Source organism: Suncus etruscus, chromosome 17 (genome assembly GCF_024139225.1).
Source record: "Suncus etruscus isolate mSunEtr1 chromosome 17, mSunEtr1.pri.cur, whole genome shotgun sequence".
In the NCBI taxonomy this organism is placed as follows: Eukaryota; Metazoa; Chordata; class Mammalia; order Eulipotyphla; family Soricidae; genus Suncus; species Suncus etruscus.
The window spans coordinates 47,730,984-47,754,975 of record NC_064864.1 but is presented as its reverse complement, the minus strand read 5'-3'; the positions used below and the strand labels follow the sequence as shown (position 1 = coordinate 47,754,975).

The 23,992-nt window shown below is 49.7% G+C and overlaps 1 protein-coding gene across 2 annotated transcripts in view; it reads left to right on the top strand.

Annotated features, from left to right (window-relative positions):
- Nucleotides 1–11,064: 11,064 nt before the first annotated feature.
- Nucleotides 11,065–23,992, top strand: part of SH3PXD2A (SH3 and PX domains 2A) — a 209,086-nt gene continuing 196,158 nt past the window's right edge. For both annotated transcript variants that reach the window (XM_049790804.1, XM_049790805.1), the window contains exon 1: nucleotides 11,065–11,166. In XM_049790804.1, coding sequence (XP_049646761.1) covers nucleotides 11,095–11,166 — 72 coding nt within the window. In that variant the 5' untranslated portion in view covers nucleotides 11,065–11,094. The remainder of the gene's footprint in view (nucleotides 11,167–23,992) is intronic.

The following is a 23,992-nucleotide window of genomic DNA, read 5'->3' as shown; positions in this document are numbered from 1 at the left end:
GGCTGGCAAGGTGGCGCTAGAGGTAAGGTGTCTGCCTTGCAAGCGCTAGCCAAGGAAGGACCGCGGTTCGATCCCCCGGCATCCCATATGGTCCCCCCAAGCCAGGGGTAATTTCTGAGCGCTTAGGCAGGAGTAACCCCTGAGTATCAAATGGGTGTGGTCCTAAAAACCAAAAAAAAAAGATCACCATTTATACTTTGCATATTTACACCATGATAACACTATAATCATTTTCTATTTCTTGATATGTCTTTTCAAACAATGTGTCTCTTCCTCAAAGATGACTGGATGAGGTTTGTTTCAACTGAAGCCCCACTTCCTAGCAGGGTGGGGGGCACACAAAATTCACTTAGTGAATAAATAAATTAATTAATTAAATATACTTGAGTAGGTGTAATTTGGGGGCCACTCGTACTGGTTCTTTTTTTTTTTCAACTGAGTACATATACCTTATTAAGAATACTTTTTTTTAATTTTTTATTTTTAATTATGTGAGCAAAGAGGCAAAGAAAGAGGACAAGGTAAAGTTACAGTGGAAGGACAATCACCTGTAACATAATTCTCAGAAGAAGTCCCCTTGCTGATATTTTAACTTTGAACTTTCAGCCAAAGAACATTAAGATAAATAAAACAGAATCCATGTACAATTACTTTGTCCCTCAAGTCCCCAGATTGTAATACATTATATTTCTTAGCAACAGACAAGGCAATCTAAAGCCATAAAACTTATGTAACACCTTAGACATTAGAGGCATAGTATTTTTTGTGTGTGTGTGTGGTTTTGGGTCACACCCGGCAGTGCTCAGGGATTATTCCTGGCTCCAGGCTCAGAAATTGTTCCTGGCAGGCACGGGGAACCATATGGGACGCCGGGATTCAAACCGATGACCTCCTGCATGAAAGGCAAATGCCTTACCTCCATGCTATCTCTCCGGTCCCGGCATAGTATTTTTTTACATTTCCATGTACATGCATATTAGTTTAAGTTAACCTCAAAAGTTTAAGTGGTTTTTTTTTTTTTAAGGATTAGAGTCAAAGGTGCACAGTAAAAACGGTGTTAGAGTGGCAATTGTTGTTTGCATAGGCCCACCAAAATATGGGGGGCATGGAAAGGAATAACTTTGGCCTAAATACAAAGAGACCCTACCCCTGAAGTTCCTGGCATAAGACCAAATCTAGGCTCCAGGCAAGCTAGATCGTCCAATCTAAGACATTGTCTGTAGTGCCAACACACTTTTATTTTTCACATAGTCTCTGTTGTTGGTCATGTTTCTGTATTAAAGATCCTGGAATCTGCATATCCTACATTGAAGTCAGGATGTAGAGCGTTCTCTAGTTTCACCTCACAATTAAAAGGCAATGCAGAGAGCCCTGTCCTGTAAGCAGGTCGTTGTTGTTGTTAAATCTTCTCAGTGTTAAGGGAAGTCTCTTTTGAGCAGGTCGATGTCTGAGCAGTGGTAGGATCTTCCATGGTAGAGGATTGCTTCCAGGTGATGTTATAGACAAACCTGGATAGACAGGTTATAGACAAACGTGGATGGCTTCCCTGGTTCAGGGATGAATGGAAAATGCCCATTCTTCTGAGGCCTGTGCCAGGTTGATATGTCAGTGTTCAGGGTGTAAGGTCCTTTTGCACTACAAGATTTGTGTGTTCCAATCTCTATTAGATAGGATCTTATTTGTATGTATAATATTTTCCCATTTTAATGTGCCTATGCAAACAAGGAACAATGCCACATGGCGTTATTGGCACATACGGGGGCCATAAGAACAAGTCCAACAATCCCCATGACATGGTTCAATCAACAACATTAAACTGGGGGACTCAGGGGCCTGGAGAGATAGCACAGTGGCGTTTGCCTTGCAAGCAGCTGATCCAGGACCAAAGGTGGTTGGCTCAAATCTTGGTCCCCCGTGCCTGCCAGGAGCTATTTCTGAGCAGACAGCCAGGAGTAACCCCTGAGCAAGGCCGGGTGTGGCCCAAAAAACCAAAACCAAACCAAAACAAAACAAACAAAAAAAAAAAACTGGGGGACTCTTTCACCAAAATTCCTTATTGAACAGCTCACAAAGAGAAGATAAAAAGTGGTTAGAATCGTCATTGTATAAGAGAATATTTAGTAAGACTTATAGCTGTCAGAGAAAAACACATTAAATATTCAAAAGAAATACGTGTCCATTTTATGTCTTTTGAAATAGTTGGGGGTTGTTACACACAATGCACGGCTTTGGTCTGTGATTAGGATTGTGCAGTACTAAAGTTAAAAAGAGTAATGTGGGTTAGTGATGTTTGGGGGGTGAGAGAGTTAAGGAGTAAAAATGAGCTTCGTAGGGGTGTGGAAAAGGGCAGAATACAAAATGGACATTCTGGATACGCAAAACATAAGAATAGAGAATACTCTTAAAACATGCAGTGCACGCGGGGGCTCTAGCCCCCGCGCGGTTTTCCACATGTAGACTGGTCAGAAATTAACAGTGACAAATTTAGTGCAACTGAGCAAATCTCAGAGCACCCCAAGTTAGGACCCACCATTTCTGGCCGCCTGGGTTGGAACCCAGGGAAGGCCTGGAGGCCGGGGGCAGAAGAGGGGACGGCTGGGGGCCTATCAAGGCTCCCAGTACACCCAAGTTAGGGAGAAGACCTTCCACATGGGGTCTCCCCAAACCCCATGCCGGCTAGAGCTAGCCTCCAGATCAAGAAAGGATCAATAGAGAGCCGGAAGCCAGGATCTGCCCGCCCTCCACCCTGTGCCCTTCCCACCCTAGTACAGGGGGAAGGGCAGGGGGAGCTTGGGACCCATCCAGGAGGGACCCCCCCCCCCACATCCACCTTGTCTGACCGCCTGGGCTGCCACCCCAGGAAGGCCTGGAGGCCGGGGGCAGAAGAGGGGACGGCTAGGGGCCTATCAAGGCTCCCAGCGCACCCAAGTTAGAAGGCCTTCCACATGGGGTCTCCCCAAACCCCATGCTGGCTAGAGCTAGCCTCCAGATCAAGTAAAAAGATGGGTTTTTTTCTTAAGAGTTATTGTCTCAAGGGCCGGAAAGATAGCACAGCGATAGGGCGTTTGCCTTGCACGCAGCTGAGTCTGGACTGAAGATGGTTCGAATCCCATATGCATTCCATATGGTCCCCCGTGCCTGCCAGGAGCGATTTCTGAGCTCAGAGCCAGGAGTAACCCCTTAGCGTCACCAGGTGTGACCCCAAAATAAAACAGCCCCCCCAAAAGAGTTATTGTCTCAGCACAGGATCTAACTAGGAATAGTCTCAATTATGCCACATCCTCACACTAGACAAATTGATTGGTTAGTGCAGCTATATGATCTCAGTTGGGCCAATTAGATTGTTTTTCCCAGGAATTGGTAGCTGAACTCCAAAGGTAAGCACTAAGACCCTGGGTGTTTGGAATTAAGTTTTTTTGTTTGTTTGTTTTGTTTTTGCTTTTTGGGCCATATTCGGTGACGCTCAAGGGTTACTTCGGCTGCGCACTCAGAAATTGCTCCTGTTTCGAGGGACCATATGGGACATCAAGGGATCAAATTGTGGTCCATCCTAGATCAGCGGTGTGCAAGGCAAACATCCTAAAGGTTGTTATATACTTGTTGGGGTGGGGGAGCTGAGAAGGAAAGCTCTGTTATGAAAGTTGAGAACAGAGGTATGCAGAGAGGAATTAAAGAGGCACATACTGAATGGAGAAAAGGATTTTTCGAGTAGTTTCTGCTCCACAAAGCCCAGATGTCGCTAATAAGAAAATGTCAGTGTATAGTGGGGAGATAGTCAGTCCTTTTGTCAGCTGGCTGAGCTCAGCTCCTAGTTCTTGTAAACCAGAGAATCTTAATTGAGACTTGGGGCCGGAGAGATAGCATAGAGGTAAGGCATTTGCCTTTCTTTTCTTTTTTTTTTTTTGGTTTTTTGGGCCACACCCGGTAACGCTCAGGGGTTACTCCTGGCTATACGCTCAGAAGTTGCTCCTGGCTCGGGGGACCATATGGGACACCGGGGGATCGAACCGCGGTCCGGCTCGGGGGACCATATGGGACACCGGGGGATCGAACCGCGGTCCGTCCAAGGCTAGCGCAGGCAAGGCAGTCACCTTACCTTTAGCGCCACCGCCCGGCCCCAGGCATTTGCCTTTCATGCAGAAGGTCATCGGTTCGAATTCCGGCGTCCCATATGGTCCCCCCTGCCTGCCAGGAGCAATTTCTGAGCATGGAGCCAGGAGTAATCCCTGAGCACTGCTGGGTGTGACCCAAAAACCACCACCACCACCAAAAAAAAAAAAAAAGACTCATGATATTCTTTTATTAGGAGGTGACATTAGTCAGTCTGTGATCTGCTTAGAACACGCCTTCCTGATATCAACACAGCCCCTAGCCAGAGTCCCCAAAGGGAACACAGCTTACATAGCTGTTCCCCTCACCTGTAGGTAAGAACCAAAGCAGTTCAAAGGATAACATCTAAGGATAACTTCGGCTGGAGACGGTCAGGATGGAGCTGGAGAGTCTTGATTCAATCACCTGACATAGACATTTGGAGTTAAAAACAAAAGGTAATTTTTTATGATCTTTCCAAATAGAGAACTGAAAAAAATGGGGAGGGTTTTAGACCAAAACTAGTTGCTTTTTTTTTTTTTTTTTTTTTTTTTGGTTATTTGTGGTTTCAGTCTATTTCAAGAAACTGCTTTTGAATTCCCCAAGGGATTTAGTCTTTCTTTTTGTTCTCCCAGGGCCAACTCAGTGTTTATTGGCTTCTGGAAAATCCAGGAGATTTTAAACAGGAAAATCTGGGGTGGTGTTTAACTAGCCTGGAATTATACAGACAGATCTTTTATACCAAGAAGAAACTTGGTAGTTCCCTACTGGACATAAGGCCTGCTTGATAGTTGAGAGACATGGCAGGAGATGACCATCTATGCTCATTCAGACTCCACGCTCAGGAAGTTGGGGGAGCAGATGTGTGATCTGGGAGCTGGATCAGACTGTAGTACGAAGAGAATAATCTCTTGGTGGACCTCACTGTGCCCTTGGCCTTGCTGACCGCATTTCCCTCTGGTTTCCCAGAGCACAAGTTATCTGCTGAGGCTGGAACTTCAAGTAATTCTATCCAAAAGTTCCTGCTACACAAGGACCTTGAGAGACTCTTCACGGCACCATGAAAGAAAGCCTGTTGGGATTTCGCTGATGAACTTCCTGTGGTAGTTTGGCAACCCGGGGGTCCTGTATGGCTGTAATTAATGAGCCTGAGCCATGGGGCAGCTACAGACAGAATTCTTTGCCCTCCTCCTGGTCCGTTCCCCAACAGCAGAGGAGAGGAGACAACTGGCTAGACATTTACTAACGTTCTTTTTGAAAAGTTTAATTAATATTTTTAATGAGTACCACTTCCTCTGGTACTCAGGGAGGAGGAGGGAAGACAGTGATGCTGGGGACTGAACTCAGGGCCTTCCATAAGCAAAGCCTGTGTTCCACCACTTGTACTATCTATGTGATCCTAGCTTGTGGGACATATCCCAAACAGTGCTCAAAACATCGAAGGGTCATTTCTGATCATATTCAGTCTTGTGCTGCTTGGGCCCAGCAGGACTGTGGTAGTGGTGCCTGGGGGGACTATGCAGAGATAGGAATCCAGCCCCTTGTTTCTCGCCTCTCCCCACTGGTCCACACATTTGCTTTCTTTTGGAGAGAATGAAAAGTTGGCCTTGTTGCCAATTCCAAATTCAGGAGAGGCCATCCTCTTGACACACCAAAAACTTGTCTATTGGGCATATAAAGTTTCACACTTACCCAAGAGAGAGCAACAGAGACAGCAGTGGAGAAAGAGAGGAAGGAGAAAGAGAAGAGTATGAGAGCACTTCAGTCTGTAATCTGACAGGTGACATATACCAGGCTTGGCACCCACCAGAGGTCAGACAGGGGCTGAAGGGGAAGCAACTAACCCTGAACGAAGTTAAAATGCTAACATCACTTTGGCCAGAAGGGGGCCCCAAATGTCACTCAAATTTGCACACCTCTGGTAACAGCCTTCTGAGACTTCACTTGATGCTACAGTTATCTGCCATCTCAGGACATGGAAGAGATCCAGAAAAATCACCAACAGGACTTCAATGTCACCAAGTCAGCTTGGGGTTATGTCAGGACTGGAACCCAGGTGGGAAAAGGCCTGATCTGGAATTCTGACCAGCTCCCCTGAAGGAACCCTTTCATCAGCGTGCCTACACATACCCCCAAAACCCTCAGATTATGGGTGGGGCTGAAGATCTAGGTGGAGGGAGAGAAAAGATGGTGTGTCAGGGTTCGTGGTCAGGATCCTTTCGGGTTTCTCTGAGAGTTTAAAGCCACAAACCTCAACATTTTTACACCCACAGGCCAGCAAAGTCAATGAAATGAGTCAATGAGTCAATGAAAAGGCTAAATAAGCATTCTTGATAGTTACCTTCCCAGAACAAGGTATGATTAGTGACCTAATGAATGTAATTTCCATAAACATTCTGAGGAAGAAGGGAGGGGTTTCTGAACCTTTGCTTAGCACATGACTATTTTCTATGCCTTCTGTGTATTTTCTTGGGTGGCTCACAGGGATGGGCCAGGCTCACCTGTGCACGTACCACAGCCCCTCTGGGAACAGCTTGCCTGGCAGCGTAGGGCTTGTGTGGATGGGGAACCAGGTTCTGGGCTCCTGCCTTCATGGGCCCGCCATGAAGGTCTGTGGCAGGTCTGTAGGAACCTGTTGCTTGTGCTGTCAGGAGCAATTCCTAACCTGAGCAGGCATAGGCGTGTGGTGGGGGCATGGGCTGCCACGTTGGCTGACATGGGGCACATCACTTTGTCTCTCTTGGCCTTTGCTCCTCTGAACACAGGGGACTAGACCTCCTCTCAGCTGGGCAGTCTGAAGCACCTCACAGCAATCCGTTCTGCTGCTTTTGGGGGAGTTAGTTTCACAGGGCTCCCTGATGAGCCTGAGCAGTTTCCTGGGGTTCACACTGAACCCACCCAAAAAGTCAGCTACACCTATCACTCTATTGGCATTTTAATTTCAGCTCCCCTTTCCCTTATCTAGCCTAAGTTTTAAAAAGAATATTTTTACGACTGCATTTTGTCATTTGAATGCACACAGTGTCCTTGGATTGGAGCCACCCCCACTTCAGAGACAAAGAGGGGCCAAAATCGGGGTTTTATCTGATCCTCCAGTACTTGCTCCGTAAGGGGACATTTTTTGACACGGACCATCTGCCAGGGGACCTACTCTGTACTGGGTTATGCAAAGTACTGAACAGACGAGGCACAGTCTGGTTTGAAGTAGTGTATACATTTGAAGTACATGGGATACTGAAAAGATGAGAAACAGTCCTTTCTGGAGTACTGAGTTCCAGCGCATGGGGTACTGAATGCATGCATGTTCTCTCTTCCAGCTGCCTCCTGTCTGTCTCAGTCATTTCTGGGCTGTGTCAAGCATGTGAGTGTTGAGTAGAAAAAAATATTGGGAAAGAAATGGCCAGTGTGGGAGAAATAATGTCCCCAGGCCAAGAGAACCTGTGCTTTTACACTGAAAGTCTCTCCTAGAGGGAGATTCACCCTGAGCCCTGCCAGCATAAAGAACTTCTGCCCAGCTAGTCCCACATTTCTTGGTGTGTGGTTCTGTGGAGCCTGGCATTCAGCTCCTCCCTCCAGCCAAGATCTCTCGAGCAGGGGACGCTGGGGGTGCCCCAAGTGTGCTGCCAGGACTTGACTTATGAGCTGGGGTTGGGATTCCTTAGGCCAGATGAGGCCCTGCCTGTGGGCAAGCACTGAGTCAGGATCAGGGTGACTCAGCAGACTGCTTCCCTCACCTGCCTTCACCTCTTTCTCCTGGACAGGGGGTCAGTGAGGACCCCAGGAAACTGCTCAGACTCCCAAGAAGCTCCATGAAACTACCCCCCCAAAAATAGCAGAACCCCACGGCCTCACCAGGGAGTCCCAGGTTAGCAGCACTTCTCTCTGAATCCTGATGGGACCCCATGCTGTCCCCATCCAGCCTCAGGGCCCTCCTGATTCCCACAGCCAGGGAGACAGCTCTGGGGTAAGGCCTGAAATAGGGCTCCCCTTCATTCCCTATCACAGAGCCTCACTGCCAGATATTCTCCCTAAATACAGGCTCCATATCCACACAGGGTGGCTTCCAGCACCTCTTCTGAGAGAGGAGTGGGTGCCCAGAGCCAAGTTCCCTTTTTGTCTGAACTGTCCACACCTCAAACATTGCCTCAGCCCCTTCTCTGACTGGCCCCTGAGGCCAGTCTCCTGCTTCTCTACAGGCACAGTGGTAAGCTCGGTCAACTTTCAGGGGACTGTGTGCTTTTTCCCCACTGGACTTTGCTGCCACAAGTTCTCACAGGGGTTCCAGCAGCTCTGGGCTTGACGAGGTGCACAGAGCTGAGTAACTGAGAGCTGGGCCCCATGTTTCAGGTGCTATGGAGGGAAGTGAAGTTGCAGACACACAGATACACACAAGCACAGAGCCACACAAGCACACATGTCCCCATAGCTAGGGCCTGGAGGAGTTTAAAGCAAGCAGAGTGCTCCAAGCTGTTCCCAACCAATGTTGCCTCATTCTTGGGGACCCAGCATAGCAGCAGCTTCCTCTATGAAGTACTACTGGATTTCTCCAGCTCTTCCATTTTATCAAAGTGTTAAGGGTGTCCCCACTTCCCAACTCAGCTCTCTACTCTTTGAGGAGGAAGGAAGCAGCTATCCAAGTGGATTCAGAAGTCATCAACACTGGCCTCTGGAATTCTCTTGTCTGTCTGTCCTGTAATGTGTTGTAATGAGCACAGAATAGGTGCTTACTCAATCCTTAACATTCTAAGTTTTTAGAGAATATTTTCCTTCCTACTGCTATGGCTAGAACTCAGGATCTCACACATGCAAGGGAGTGTCCTACCCTTGAGCTACATTCCTGTGTCTAGATAAACTTTTATTGGTGGTGGAGAGAGCACACCCAGCTGTATTCAGGACTTATATCTGGCTCCTACTCATGCATCACTCCTGACCGTGCTCAGGGTCCACATACAGTGCTAGGATAGAACAGGGATCAGCTTGACAAGTGGCTTAACCCCTGTAGTATCTTTCCAGCTAAGAAAAAAAAAAGTTAAAAGCATGTGTTCTTAAATATCATACTCCTCATACAATGTTACGCATAAAAATACAAAGAATTTAAGACTATCTTTGTAAGTTCCTCTTTTTTTTTTTTTTTTTGTTTTTGGGCCACACCCGTTTGACGCTCAAGGGTTACTCCTGGCTATGTGCTCAGAAATCGCCCCTGGCTTGGGGGAACCATATGGGACGCCGGGGGATCGAACCGCCGTCCTTCCTCGGCTAGCGCTTGCAAGGCAGACACCTTACCTCCAGCGCCACCTACCCGGCCCCTGTAAGTTCCTCTTTTAAGAGTTTGGAATGGTAGTAGGAGGTAATCTTTAAAGAAACAGTTTAGGATCTGCATTTTGCAAATGGGACCTTATGAGATTCAAAATCCCTTGGGCTAAGGGGAATGTTTTGCTCCAGGTCAGATATTTCAATGGGAGCATCTTTGGGTACTAGAGTCCTTCCCCAAGAAGGCTGGGAATAGTGGACGCTCTGTTGAGGCAAATGTGTAAGTGAAGAAATGTATAAGGGCCTACAGCACAGAGGAGAAAATATAAACGCAGTGAGGACAAAACCTTGGCCCCACTTCATAGGTTTCAGTGGGTCACAAGGCTTTATTGTGATAGTCAAACAATCCGCTTAGTTGCAAAAATATTACTTTTTTGTTGTTGTTCTTGGGCCACACCTTGCAATGCTGAGACGTGGGGGTGGAATGGGGGAGTGTGTGACTCCCGGTTCTGCACTCAGGAATCTCAGAAATTATCCTGGCAGTGCTTAGTGACCCATATGGGATGCCTGGATTTGCGCTTTGGCCAGCCTCGTGCAAGGCAAGCGCCCTATTCACCGTACCATCTCTCTGGTCCAACCTCTTTAAATATTTGAAGCTAGAAGGGATGGAGGAAAAAAAAAGTTGAAATACGTGGTGGGGTGGGAAGGGAGCTAAATCAAATTAAATAGTAATTGTGTTCTGAGTCCAGGGAGGGCCAAGTGGCTGTTTCAGATCAGAGGGGTGGGCAGTATGGAAAGCCTGGTTTTCCATCAATGATGAGCTGTGTGTGAATTTTCCCACCATTGTGTGTTCCCTGCCCTCCTTGCCCGCGAGCGCAGGGTCCCGTGGGGGGAAAGCCCTGGGTAGAAGCAGCTGCGTCCTGGGGAGTCTGCTAAATGCAAGTTCAAGAACATCATAGGTTGGTACAGAGGCCCAGATCTTTGGATCCATGGCCTGATCGGTGGATCGATCACATTTCTTGGGGGAGAACTCTGCCCTTGGTGACCGGCAGGGTTGGGCAGGCAGGTGGTTCCTGGCTCAAAGCATTTCTTGCTCACCTTGGAGGGGACAATAAACTAAATTTCCTAATGCACACATCTGGGGGAGGGGGTGTCAAGATGGGAGGGCGAAAGGGCACATATCCTGGAGGAGAATGCCGGGCTCCCCGTGCGCTCTGCTCCTGGGCAAGCAGTCACCCTGAGTTTCAGTACCTATGAAGCAAGCTCAGCGGGGGACCGGCTGCGAGGTCCGCTCTGCTTTTGGGGGGCTGCAGCCCCTTCTCTCCGCAGGCCGAGCCCCTCCCCGCGCCCTTCCCTCCGCTTCCCCGCCGGCCCGGCCCGGCCTAGCCTCCGCCTCCCGCGCCCCCCGGGCCCGCCCCGCTCCTCCCCTGCGCGCTGACAGCGGGTTCCCGGGCCCCCGCCCCGCGCCCTCGCCGGCGGGACACACCCCCGGCCCTCCTCTGCGCCGCCAGTTCCCGCCGGACCCACCGGGCGGGCGAGCGAGTCGGAGCGCGGCGGCGGCGGCGGCGGCGGAGGCGGCGGAGGCGCGCGGCAGGGAGGCCCACCCGGGGCGCACGGAGCTCGCGTGGGCTCCGAGGCCGCCCTCCCGCCCGCCCCGAGCCCGTCGGCGGCGCGCGGGGCCCCGGGGAACGGAGAGCACGGCCGGGATGAGAAGGTGACGCCGCCGGGGGGCGCTACTCGCTTGGGGGGGCGAAGATGCTCGCCCACTGCGTGCAAGATGCCACCGTGGTGGACGTGGAGAAGCGCAGGAACCCCTCCAAACACTACGTGAGTGCCGCCCCGGGTGGAGGTCGACTGCGTGGGGAAGGGGTGGAGGAGGCTGGCTGGAGACGCCCCCCACTCCGGGGTGACCCCGCGGGCAGTCCCCGTTAAGTGCCCCAGTGCAGTCAGTCCCGGGCTGTGCTGTCTTCTGTCCTGCCTCGCTCCCCCGCTTCCCCGCGTTCTTTTTTGGGCACTGCAATTGGCAAGTGGCGGTGCCCTTGTCTGTTACCGCCAGTGAAGTCATCCGTCCGCCAGAGCTTTGATGGATGTTGGGGCGGGGAGCACAGGGGAGCACGGGTCCGAGCCGCTCGGGGAAGGAGCATCTTTTCTGTCCCACCTGGGCCTGGGGGAACCGTGTGCAATCCTCCACGCTTCTGCAACCCCCAGACCTGAGCTTTGATTTCCCTCTGAAAGTCATTGTGAGAAGCATCGGGGCTTTTTCTTTTTTTCCTTTCATCCCTGCGCTGGACGTGACCCTTCCTTTCCCGGGTTCATTTCCTCTACCTCTCCGGTGATGCTTTGCATCTCTAGACACGAGGGAGGCCGCTAATGTTGGCTTGCAGGGGCGCCTCCTTCCACCCTCCCCGCACTTAATGAGAAGGGGCTTAGGATGATTGAGTTGGAGCTGGGGTCCCCCGTGACCCGACCCCCTTTCATCTCTGCCGCCCTGTCTCCTCATCCTTAGCACCTTGGGAAGCTCTTCCTTGGCGCCGGAGGGGGCCCCCTCTGAGGCTCTTTACTCTAATGCTGGAGGTGCAAGAGATTCCCCCCAAGGCTGGACTGCAGATCTGATCGCTGGCAGCATCTTCTTGGCAAATTAGGCGCTTAAGGGAACATTTAGAAAGCATTACTTTTTAGCAATTAAAACTGGGCTGTTGTTAGCAGCCCTGCACTGCATATTGATCCAGGGAAATAAAAATGCCTTTTATGTCGGGTGGAAGGGGTTTGGGGTTGGTGTTAAGAGAAGCCTCAGGCGACTCTTCCCTGTCGGTAGCGAACTTTGGATTTCTTTAAGGTCCAGCAAATGGGGAAGGAGGGAAACCTGATGATGAGGCTATGTCCTGAGGGATTGGGGGTGGGGAGAGAGAGAAAGAGAGAGAAGAGAGATTGCCTGTGTATGTGTGGTGTGTCTGATATGTGTTCATGAATGATGTGTGTGCATATAAATCTGAGCGTGGAGTCTGTTTATGTGTGTACATTAGTAATAATGTGCACAAGTCTGTGTGTGTGTGTGTGTGTGTGTGTGTGTGTGTGTGTGTGTGTGTGTGTGCGCGCGCGCACAACTGTCTTAACCAGTGTTTCCCTCGCTCTTTCTGAGAGCTCCTTTTGAAGGATTTGGGTCAACATCGCCCTCCTGACCTCATTCTCCAACGTTGCAGACCCACTTGCAAGGTTCTCGTGTCTAGTTTTGTCATGGTCAACATTGCTGTCACAGATGTCACTCTGCTCTCAGGTCCACCGGGCAGGTGCTTTTCTGAGGGTTTAGACCTCAGCTCTGACTCTCCAGAGTTCTGGATTTCAGATGCACAGACCACAAGCTGGGAGTGCTGCCGACACTTTGATGCTAGTGTGTACCACCAGTGGTTCGATTAAAACAAATTGTAGTGCAGTTATGACCATGTTAAGAGGCCAGTGGGCCTAGTGTGAATAGCACAGAGAGGTGGCCAGTTCCACACTCTGGGCTTGCATGTTATTTGGAGCCTGTCTTGAGCACTAACTAGCTCTAGAGCTTTCGGCAGGTTATTCAGCTCCTCTGGTCCTCAGGTTCTTCGTTTTTCCAGTGGGGACAGTAACTACCGACTTCACCAGGTTTTGCGGTGGGTGCAGTGAGATCATCCGTGCAAAGTACCCCCCTTCCCATTGCTGGCACAGAGTAAGCAAGCACTCATTTAGCAGTAGTTTATTACTGGGCAGAGTCAGACGAAGACAGCACTTTTTAAAAGCAGTTATTAATGGTACAGAAAAAAAAAGAGAGAGAGAGAAAGAGAAAAGATTGGGGGGGTTAAGATTAGCAATAGCTTCTCTGAGGAACCTTGTCTGGCTTTCTTGGAACTGTGTTTTCTTCTTGGGTGTTTTCTGGGATAACTCTGCTTCCCACACAAAAATTCACAGTAGGTTTGGGGCAGGCTGTGAATGTCACTGCCAAGTGAGGCCACACAGTGCTCTGAGCCTCAGAACCTGGTCACAGGAGAAAGTGTCCTGTGCAGTGAGACCTGGACACTCAGCAGTCCTAGCCCATCATCATAGAGATGAGGAAGCAGAGCCAGATGAGGTGAAGTCACTTACCACACAGTTGGTCACCACCCCTGGCTTTTTGCCCATGGTATGGTCTCTGGTCATCAAAGTCTGGTTGGGATTGAGGAGAAAACCAAGTATCTAGGAGCTGCAAGAAAGATCCTCTCATCAGGGGCATTCATGACTGGACAGTATGTGTGTGTGCATGTGGGAGGTTCAGGAGGTATGGACAGGGATGGAAAGAACAGGATGGGGTGTCCAGCCTCCCAAACTCAGTCTCAGTCTCTCCTGGCTGTTGCACAACTGATTCTCCCATACACAAGAGGATCAAGGCTTTGGGGTAAGGCCCTTTGGTATGGGGAGCTGGCAGGACATATTGCCCCCATGATGTCTATGGTCTGGAATCTTCTGTCCTGGAGAATCATGTCTTCCATCCTCTTCTCCACAGATGCTGAGCATTGAGTCTGTGGTTTGGCAAATTGAAGAGCAGAGAGGTTTTATGGGATGTGCACTGTGGCCTGAGCGAACTGATGAGAGGCCTGTAGCCCAAGCAGGAGGGGCTGTGCTGGTTTCCATGATGCTGTGAAAGCACTGCCAAGACATCCAGCAAAGGGCACGTTTGTCCCATCAGGGGGAACAGCTACCTCCACTCCACTGCAGGCTCTTATGCTTTGGATTTGTTTCTGGAAGATAGGAAGGATCTCAATCATTGAGATGGCCTGACAGTCCTTGACTTCCACCCTTGTCGCATAGCCTTGGTGGGGTAGGCAGCTTGCTCAGGACAGCCTCCTGTCAGAGAGCTGGGTTCTTTTTAGAGGTTGCATGAGCTGCCTTAGGTAAACTCACTCCAGTCTCTGACCCTTCATCTTGTGAATGTTCCTGATATGGCTAGAGAGATAGTATGAGGTTCAGGAGCAGGGTTTTGGCACCGCTGCAAGCCTGAACAATGTCTTCTGTGCCCCTGCATTGAATCACTGGTCAATTGGCTGAGAATTGCTGGGAGGGGCCCTTGGACTTGCTTAGCACCACATTGAATCCCCTCTTCCTACCCCCAAGTGTCTGGATGATGCAGACAGTAAAGAGCAGATACCTGCATCTTGATGTTTTCCAGAAGGATGATCTCCAGGTTCACAAAGCTGTGTAGGTAGTTAGTGTGTGAGATCAGGCTGATGTGGATAGTGGAGAAACCCTTAAATGCCTGGCACATACAAGAGATATCAGTGTGGCAACTTCATGGATTGGGTTTCCAAGCATGTCCTGAAGCCACAATTTCCCCCACCAATGGGGAGAGGACCAAATAGACTCCCCAAATGTAAAGGAAAAAACAGTGTCCAAAGGTTAGAAGTTAGTGAGGTAGTTTAAGTGGATCAAGAATCTTCCTCCCTCAATAGAGTGACCCCTGAGCTCTCCCTGATAGTTGGGGGACACTAAGAGTGAATTGGAAAAAAAATCTACAAACTACAAAAACAAAACAAAACAAAAAAACAACATGGTAAAGCAGTACAGAACACCACCAGGCGTAATGAGAGAAGATGGTAATCCTGAGGGCTCAATCAGTAACAGTCACCTATATAATCTCCCTGAAAAGGACTTTAGAACTGGAAATACTTAGGGTGTTTAATAAGTTCAAAGAAATATAGAGCAGACCGCCAATAAAACGCAAGAGGAATTGAGATCAGAAATGAGAAATCTATAAACAGAAATGATAGGACTGAAAAAATTGGCAGGGAAAATGAAAAGCTCATTGGTAAATCTCACCATCAGAGACCTTTCCTGCTGAGGAAAGAATCGGTGAGTTAGAAGGTGAGATATAGAAAACCTCTAGACAGTAACAGAATGGGGTAAAAAGTTTCAAAAACAAATCAACAGCTGTCAAGGGAACTTTGGGATGAAGTCAAGAGGAAAACCCAAGAATCATTGGGGTCCCAAAGACAACCCTGATTAAGAAACATCTGACATAGATGAGAAAAGCTAGGCTTGTAGGAAGCATAATGCTGTCACAGTGGTTTATGATAGTGACCTTCTGGGGTGCTGTGGACTTGATAAAAGTCCCTGAAGCAAACCTTAGTGGGTTTATTTTTCCACTGGGAATCAAGCGGATGCACGAGCGGATGAATATGAAATATGAAATAAATGAAACCACACAGAATTACATGGTGAAAACAAGCGGCGAGGGAGAGGCCAGAGAGAGAGTTTATTTCTTGAATCGGGCCTTATATAAACGGATTTTTGGGGCATAGCCAAGGAGAAAAGAAAAGGGGATGAACCAATGAGATCAGAGCTAGAATTAGCATATGAAGAGACAGGTAAAGAGAAACCAGATACCTATAAGGAAATGGGGGAAGAGAGAGAGATCACGAAAGAGCTCAGCAGGAGACTTTTGGCGGTCTTTTCTGTACTGTATTTTCTTTGTCTGTAGGAAAGCTGAAGCTGGATTTCTATAGTGGCCAAATAGAGAAGGATGTAATGTTACAGCCATGTTGGAATTACCACTAATGATCCACGCAAAGGGTCAAATGATTGACTTCGCTAAGCGGGCCTTTTGGCAAATAATTCTTTTAGAAGAGGAAAGCCCTGCACCAGGGAAGGAAAAGACCACGTCTGGTGCGAGCTTTCCTTAGATGGGATGTAACACTGGGATGCAGGAGGGGTGCAGGGTAGTGTTGGTAGCTCCATCCAGGGCCCCCAACACCAAATTTGTGGGCTCCTCTGTGACTCCCATTGCTCTCTGGTTGTACCCCACCCGGGAGAGGGACTGGGAGTCTTTGATATGGATGGGGCAATGAAGGCTCAGAGAGGTGAGGCATTTCGTGGGGTTCCCCAGTTAGCATAAGCATAGGCAGACATGGGGCTGGAGAGATAGCATGGAGGTAAGGTGTTTGCCTTGCATCCAGAAGGATGGTGGTTCAAATCCCAGCACCCCATATAGTCCCCTGAGCCTGCCAGGAGCGATTTCTGAGCATAGAGTCAGGAGTAACCCCTGAGCACTGCTGGGTATGACCTAAAAAATAAAAAAGACATAGGCAGACAAACACAGGTCAGCACCCCAATTTGTTGGTACGCCTCCTTCTGAGTATGGTTGGGGAGACCAGACTCCAGCTGCAGGATGATGAGAGAACAGTGTGGGATGAGATGTGAGGATGGCCTTACTGTGGGGACCTGTCACATGTCAGAAAGGCATGTCTGTGTTTTAGCAATGGAGGGAGGTCCTTGTGAATCAGTCCAGGATGCTGGCCTGTCCTTGGGGGAACTTTCTAGATTCTGATGTGCTTATTAGATGATCCAAGATGATGGGTCACATGATTCAGACCAAGGAGCATTATTAGTGGAAACTGGGCCCTGTATTCATGCCTATCTCTGCCCCACTCTCAATGCCTGGGCCTTTCCCTAAGGAAGAGCATGTGCAGTATGGCCCTGGGGTTTTCAGGACTGGCTCCTTTATGGCACAGGGCTCCCATTTCCACACCGTCTCTTCCTAGCTGTGCCTGCCTTGGCTACTCCCTCCAGGTCTTTGTTTCCTTTCTTGCAGGTTTTATCACATCCTAGAACTTGTGAAAAAATGACCAAGATGGGCCCGGAGAGATAGCACAGCGGCGTTTGCCTTGCAAGCAGCCGATCCAAGACCAAAGGTGGTTGGTTCGAATCCCGGTGTCCCATATGGTCCCCCGTGCCTGCCAGGAGCTATTTCTGAGCAGTCAGGAGTAACCCCTGAGCAATGCCGGATGTGGCCCCCCACCCAAAAAAAAAGACCAAGATAATGTTGGGCAACAATTTAGGAACCAGAGTGGCAGTATAACATCACCTTAGAGACCCTTTCACAAATAATAGTAAACAAAAAGTTTTCTACTTAGGTAGGCCCCATTTCCCATTGAGACCTTCATCCTCACATCATTTCCTTCTGCTGCCCTTCACTGCAGAATATTGAGTCCATCCAGAACTTGAAAGCTGAGAGAAAAGGACTGACTGAAGCAAAAAGTAAGGGCTGTGGTGCACCATCAGATGGGAACTTGGGTTCTCTGCCCCATGGAGAGCACCCAACATCCAAAAGAACCAGATGAACCAGGGGCAGCTGTTCAAATCTGGAAGGATTAGACCAGGGCTGAGCAGTGCCAATGGGAAAGGGCATATAGAGCTGGGCAGAGGGCAGAGGGTAAAGCCATCTTAAAGGTATCAAGGTAAGACCATCTTTACAGACAACAAGGTAAAGCTGTTTCTGTAGGCCGGCAGTCTGGCCTGCTCACTTACTTGCCCTCTTACTCCCCACCCAAATTCTCCAGAACAACTTCTTCTTCTTTGAGAAGGGAAGTGATCTAGGGGTGATTCACAGGTCTGACAAGACTCCCTGCTCACGGAACAACTAACCACATCCTTCAAGGCCGTTGGAACAGGGAGCACAGTGGCCATTTGTCGTGGGCCTATTTAGAGCCCAGTGAGGATTGGGGGGGGGGGCACTTTGTGTGGTGGCAGGCAAAGGGGAGAGGGAGGGAAGGAAAAAATAAACTTATTTGATGTCATAGGAGACCAGTTCCAGCTCCAGAAATATAAGTGCCAGCTGTTGCATTTTCCAGGGAGCTGTTCCGGGGCCAGCAGGAGTTAATGGCCAGTGGGGACTAGGAATTAGGGGAGTGTTGGGAGGATTTCTGACTTTGAGTTTGCTCAGCATCCCCCTGGAAATTGCCTCTTAATTTCCTCAGCCTGAGTCACCAGGCAGGCAATTCTTGGCCAGCAAAAGTCTTAACCGGCAATGCTGTACCCTTCTGGCTCCCAATTAAACAAAATAAAATAACAGTGTTATCCATCTGGTAGTCACACACTCCTGTGAGTTCTGAGAATCCAGGAAGGGGATAATGGGTGAGGACAGGGATACAGGGAACAGGAAGGACAAGGGGTGTGTGTGGGAAAGGGGGTGGAGATTCTGGCTTTGGAAGCAGAGTGGGAGCCAGAAAGAACATGTTCTGTTCCTGGCTATCGCCAGCAGTAATGGAAGCATCCATTAGGGTGCCTACAGAGCCCCAGAGTCCAGAGAGATGCCCTACTTCTGCTGTGCTGCAGTTTGCTATGAGGAGTTTCGGTTAGGAAGGCCAGTGGCTGTGAGGGCAGGAGGACAAACCTCTCCTGGACAGCTCCTCTTGTGTCCCTCATTGACCTCCATCATCAGTTGGTGCTGAGAAGAAGCCAGAAGGAAAATATGCTCAGTGAGGAGAGTAGGGCCTAGAATGGACATTCCCATTAGGCAGTGCACATTGGGACTTCCATGGAGAGAGTTTTTAAATTTCATTGCTCTTATTATTTTTTTTTTGCAGTGTCGGGGTTGAACTTAGGGTTGAACTGAGGCTGGGGTCCCAGTACTGAGCACATTCCCACCCCAGTAGGGGATGTGCTTCCAAGCAACCAAATGCATGAGCTCAGGAAATGGTTATATGTATTTTACAGATGTGGAAATTAAGATATAGAGCATTGAGCTTTGGTGTGACTCAATGGCAGGACTGGAGTTCTTATTCTGCTCTTTAATACCTGAGCCTATATACCCATCAGAGCTGAGAGCCAAGAGAGGCACCATGGGGCCTGGGCCCGAGCAGCACCCTGAGAGGGATCTGTTCATCCATGCCCTGTACCCCCAGATGACAATCCTGTTTTTACCACTTGTCCTCATGAGACCCTCTGAGTTATTTAGTAATTCTGTGTCTCAGTTTACTTGTGAAGTAAGTACCAATGAGTCTTAGTTCCTGGAGTGGTGATCAGGATGGAATGAGCAGCTGGCTACCCAGAGCCCAGTGAGGACATTTGCTAGAATCAGACACTCAGTCCAGAAGTTGTTGTGTAGTGGGAGTGCTCACTTTGCCAAGGGGAATTTCTGGGGAACCCTGGTGGAGCAGGGCCAGAGGGATCTGAGTAGGGAAGAGATTTGGATGTGGCAGAGAGGAACACGCAGTGTCTAAGAGAATGTAAAGATGCAAAGTGAGGATCCAAGGTGGGTGAAGGCCAGAGACGATGGGAGAATTGGGTGAGAGCGATCCATTGTGTAGACATCCCAGAATTGGACTTTTCTCCCAGACTGTCGGGAGAAAATACCTGAGCTGACTAAAGATTTATTCCTATTGTCAGGCAGATTTATTCCTATAGTCTCTCTCCTATAGAGACAGAGGGGACAGAGCAGGTAAGGACTGTTTCCAGCTGTGTAGGGACAGGCAAGAAGCCCTTCTCTGCTTACCAAGCCTTGGAAGGAAGGGTCAGGACCCTGAGGCCTTGAAGAGGGAGGGTAGAGAAGGAGGGCTTTTCTGGTTGGCCCCCAGGATGCAGCAGTTGCCAGTGTCACCTTGTCACCATGCCTTCCTCATGCCCAAGAGCCACCATATACCTGGATAGCCAGTAAAAGGAAATCCCTTCCTCATAGGCATGGAGGGCTCTTATCAAGGAGCTTGACAGTCCCAGGCAGTCTGAAGATGTAGTGGTACCTACCTGGTGTTGCTTCCACCTGCTTAATCCACCTGCCAGCCCTGCCTCACCCCTGCTTCCACAGTAAGTCTTATTCTTCAGGGAAAGCATTAGGAATATACCAGTGGACGTTTCTGTTTTTCTGCATGCTCAGTTTTTCTTGGACTTTTAAAGACTCTGCCAGGCACCTCCTCACCCCTGGCATCCATAGCAGATGTCTAGAGGCTCAGGGGGTAGAAATGAAGAGGCCTGTGCCACCCAGCTAAGAAGCAGCCTGAGGAGGGGGTGCCATGACCCCCTCCCCCCACTACCCTGTCCTTAATCCAGAACTCAATCCAGAACTCAGCTTCTCACAGATCTCATTCAGGGAACTGGGCCTGGGAATGGTTCTTCCTCGTAGGGGTCATCTTCTCCTAGATATCCGCTGCCCATCCAGAAAATGGGGTATCTGCTTTCTTTCAGTTGCCTCAGAGGGAAAGGTTCTATGGAAGCTGCTCTGGGAAGTTCTGAGAAAATAGTGGTGTAAAGACTCCTAGAAACATTTAACCATGGGCAGGAATATATGCCTGAAAATTAGTAATGCCAGCTCTGTCCTCAAAAGATGAATCCCTTGGTCTGCCCCTACTTCTGAGTAGTCATAGCCATGGAGCTGAAGGATCATGTCAGGGAGATGCGGAATTGTGTCAGGGAGATGTGGGGTCCTATTGGGGAGATGCAGAATATCCTGTCAGGAAGATGTGGGATCACACTAGAGTGAGAGCATCTCCTGGACTGTTCCCTCTGGGAGAGAGGCTCAGACCCTTCGCCTCTTCCCAAGCCTGTTGTTGGGGGTTCCGAGGGGTGGCCCTTCCCAGCACCATCATCCCTAGGGGCTGCCTGAGGAGAGGAAGTGACATCCCGGGTGGCTGAACCAGCGGAGGGGAAACAGCTGCACTCTCTGTCCACCCTGCCCGCCCCTTTCTCACTCCCTGTTCTCATCATTTCCCTTTGGTAAGGAAGCGGAAGAGCCTTTCTCAAGCCTGGGGGAGGGGCAGGAGCCTTCTTGGGGTTGTCCACAGCATGGATTATGCAGTGGGCCTGGGGACTTGGGTGAAAAGTCAGGGGTCAGGGGCTAGTGATTTGTGTGTGTGTGTGTGTGTGTGTGTGTGTGTGTGTGTGCGTGCGCGCGCGCGTGCGTGTGCGTGTGTGCGCGTGCGTGTGTGTGTGCGCGTGTGTGTGCGTGCGTGTGTGTGTGTGTGTGTGTGTGTGTGTGTGTGTGTGTGTGTGTGTGTGTGTGTGCACTCACCCATTCTAACCCAGGGTGTCTGGGTGATCAGGAACTTGCAGCCTCCTCCCAGCCCCTGGCATCCCCATGGGATGGGAGATTAAGTGAGTGAAGCTGGCCTCCCTGCCTTGTCCCTATAAGAGACCTCTGATTTTTCCTTCCAGAAAGACCCTCACTCAACAGTAACAGTGACCTTCAGCTGAGCTACCTGGGTACTACACATTGGATTCCTACTTCTCTCTCATCTTAACTTCACAAGTGCTTCATTTGTGGTGGTGGTTTGTTTTCTTTTGGATCCTTAGGAGGTTTTTCTCCTAGTTTTAGGCATGGTGGAGCAGGGTCGTGTCAGGGCTTGTACCCAGGCTTCCAGTCTACAGAATGTGCACTCTTGGAGGCTTATATCTGTGCCTGCTTCTGCCCAGAGGGGACTGCGGTGCAGGGAACATGGTAAAACCCAAAGCCAGGAAGGAGCTCTCGCCTGCATCTCCCCTGCCACATGGTGGCTCTGTCCAGCTCAAGAGGGGAGGGGTGTGGGGTGGAGAGTGTGGAGGTCTCTGCTGGCCTGTTCCCCTGTGGACTGAGGGTGGTGGTGGAGGAGCAAGCCAGCCTCTGCTTGTGCCTGCTCAGGGCATCTGTGGTAAAGGGATTGTCCGTGCCTGTCTTTTGAAGTGGCTGCTCTGTAAACTCTTTCATGGTAGGCCCCATTCCGACCCGGCTTTATTCCGTTTCCTGATGGCCCAGACCCAAAGGGCTATTTTAAGGGACTTGCCTGTGTGGGAGAATTTCTCTTTGTAATGACAGAGGGAGGCCTGGCTGGCCCGGCACGGTGCTGGCAGCGCAACCTCAGAGTGAACCGTTTTTCTGACTCCCACCTCGTTTTGCTTCCCTGAGTCTCAACTCTGTGGGGGCACCTAGAGAGACACAGCTGCGTCCATGGGAACCCCCGGCTCTCGGCTCCTCGAGCCCAGGAGGATTGGCAAACTGATCCTTCCCGTGCAAAGTTTGGTCGAGAATAGAACAGCATCTGAATCGGGTTTCAAGCCGGGATTAATTATTTACTTTAGTCATCACTCTTTGGCAATAGGAGAAAGGCAGTTTCGTGTTCCCTAGGACTTCTGGGAGTCGTGGCTTCTGGGCAGGGGAAATCGGGGAGTTGAGTCAGAGGGTGCCTGAAGGGAGCCCCATTGAGGTGCAGGCCCCTGGCTGGGATGCCCCAGGCCATCACACCCCACAGCCAGTGGTAGGGGATGAAACAGGTTCTCCTGGAGGCTAACAGCCTGGCTGGGGCCAAGCTGGGCTCTCGCCTTCAGCTGGAAGTGCCATTCACTCACTGAGGTTTTCTACAGTGGGTGACTCTGAGGCGATGCTGATAATTTAAGGGAGCAGGAGTAACCCCAACTACAATTGGGGGAGTTGGTTCCCTTTCTGTTTGTTGGCACTGAGTGATGTTATTTTCTGTCAAGAGGGCAGCAGGGTGAGTTAGTTCAGGAATCTCTGCCTGACCTCTATGTACTCTCTTCAGCTACTCAGAATGACTGGGAGTGAGGGAACATATCACAGGGGCTCCCCAGATACACTTCAGGGGTCCAGGTTAAACTCTGATTTATTCCCTGCCAGCTCTTCCAGGACCAATGTGATGTGAGGTTCACTGGTGATACCCAGCATGGATTGAGAGCAGACTGGGCCTCTGTTTGGGGGCTCAAAAATTACCTCCCAAACTCTTGCCCAGACATCTTTGAGACTCTGACTTATGAAGACCCAGCTCCTGGGGTCTCCTGTATGTGTGAACGTGTGCACCTGTGTGTGCATAGATGTGTACCTATGTATACCTATGTGTGTGTGTGTGTATGTGCATGCATGCAACTGACCTGTCCTGTTATAGGAGCTGGGAGACTTTCATTCCTGGCTCTTTTAATCGGTCCACTACTTGCTTAGGTTAAATGCAGTTCAGGTGATAGAGTCAGCTCCAGCTTGCGTTTTGGATGCCCCTGTTCTCCCAGGAAGAAGAAAGTAAGAGCAGGACACTGCAGTCTCTGCAGCAATGGGCTCAGGCTCTGGAAATTCTCTCAATTCCACTCAATCAAGTTTCTGTCACCCCATTTTTCCATCTGTAAAATGGGACTGATGATGCAAACACAGCCATGTTCTTCTGGAGTTACTCTTGTTGGGCACTACTCAGCAAACAGCAGACAGGAATCCGCCTGTGAATTTTAATCTTTACAACCTTACCTTCTCCTGGAATGTTGACCAGGATGGCCGGCGTTTGTTCAGCGAAGGGCAATTCTAGTCTCTTGGGCCTACCAGATGGGCAAGACCCCTTGAGGGAAGGCCCGTGATTTGATATTGATTCAATCAAGCAGACAACACTCAGATGTTAATGAGATGCCTCCAAGCAAGGGTCTCAAACTCAATTTACCTGCGGGCCGCAGGAGGCAAAGTCGGGGTGATCCTTGAGTGCAAAGTCAGTAGTAAGCCTTGAACATTGGAGGGTGTGACCCAAACAACTAAAACAAAACAAAACAAAAAAAAAAAGATTCCTCTAGGGCAGGGCGACAAAATGCACAGAGGGCCGCAAGCGAGTTTGAGACCCCTGAGAGGAAACCCTTGTGTTTGTGTAGGTGAAGGGAAATGGTAATCAGACTTGGATTGGGGATCAGGGCTTCAGAGAAGTCTAGGCAGAGCCTATTGATGTCATGAAAGCTGCTATGTTATCAGGGCTACTCTTTAGTGGTGATGGAGGATGACTTAAGGGACATGAGAGGAATAGCCTGTGAGTCTGGGAAGAAAAAGTTTATGAGGGAGAGGGAACTAAGGCAGAGCGGAACAAGGAGGCTGGGTGACAGTGAGTGGGAATAGATCAACTGGGTGTGAGCTCGAGGGTGAAGGCAGAGTTGAGCC